We start from the raw sequence: 206 nt of genomic DNA, 5'->3' as shown, positions 1-206 counted from the left end.
TAGACGCAGAGAGGACATACTCATCAGCTAGGAGACGAGCTTCCCGAGCAATCTTGGACATGCGCTCTGACTGCTGTCCAAACTGGTTGGAGCGGTCAATAGCCTTGCTTAGAGCATCATTGCCCTGGACATCCAAATAGATCTGTGCATTCTGTAATGTAACAATTAAAATGTATATAAATTTTTAAAATAACACTTAAACTGAC

The 206-nt window shown here is 41.7% G+C and overlaps 1 protein-coding gene across 1 annotated transcript in view; it reads right to left on the bottom strand.

Annotated features, from left to right (window-relative positions):
• The window catches only part of LOC119591300 (laminin subunit gamma-1-like), an 83,409-nt gene that overhangs the window by 2,316 nt on the left and 80,887 nt on the right, over positions 1-206 (bottom strand). The window contains exon 22 of the mRNA XM_037940028.1: positions 21-159. Coding sequence (XP_037795956.1) covers positions 21-159 — 139 coding nt within the window. The remainder of the gene's footprint in view (positions 1-20; positions 160-206) is intronic.

The sequence above is a fragment of the Penaeus monodon genome, chromosome 28 (assembly GCF_015228065.2).
Source record: "Penaeus monodon isolate SGIC_2016 chromosome 28, NSTDA_Pmon_1, whole genome shotgun sequence".
Lineage (NCBI taxonomy): Eukaryota > Metazoa > Arthropoda > Malacostraca > Decapoda > Penaeidae > Penaeus > Penaeus monodon.
This window is presented reverse-complemented; position numbering and strand designations above follow the sequence as displayed.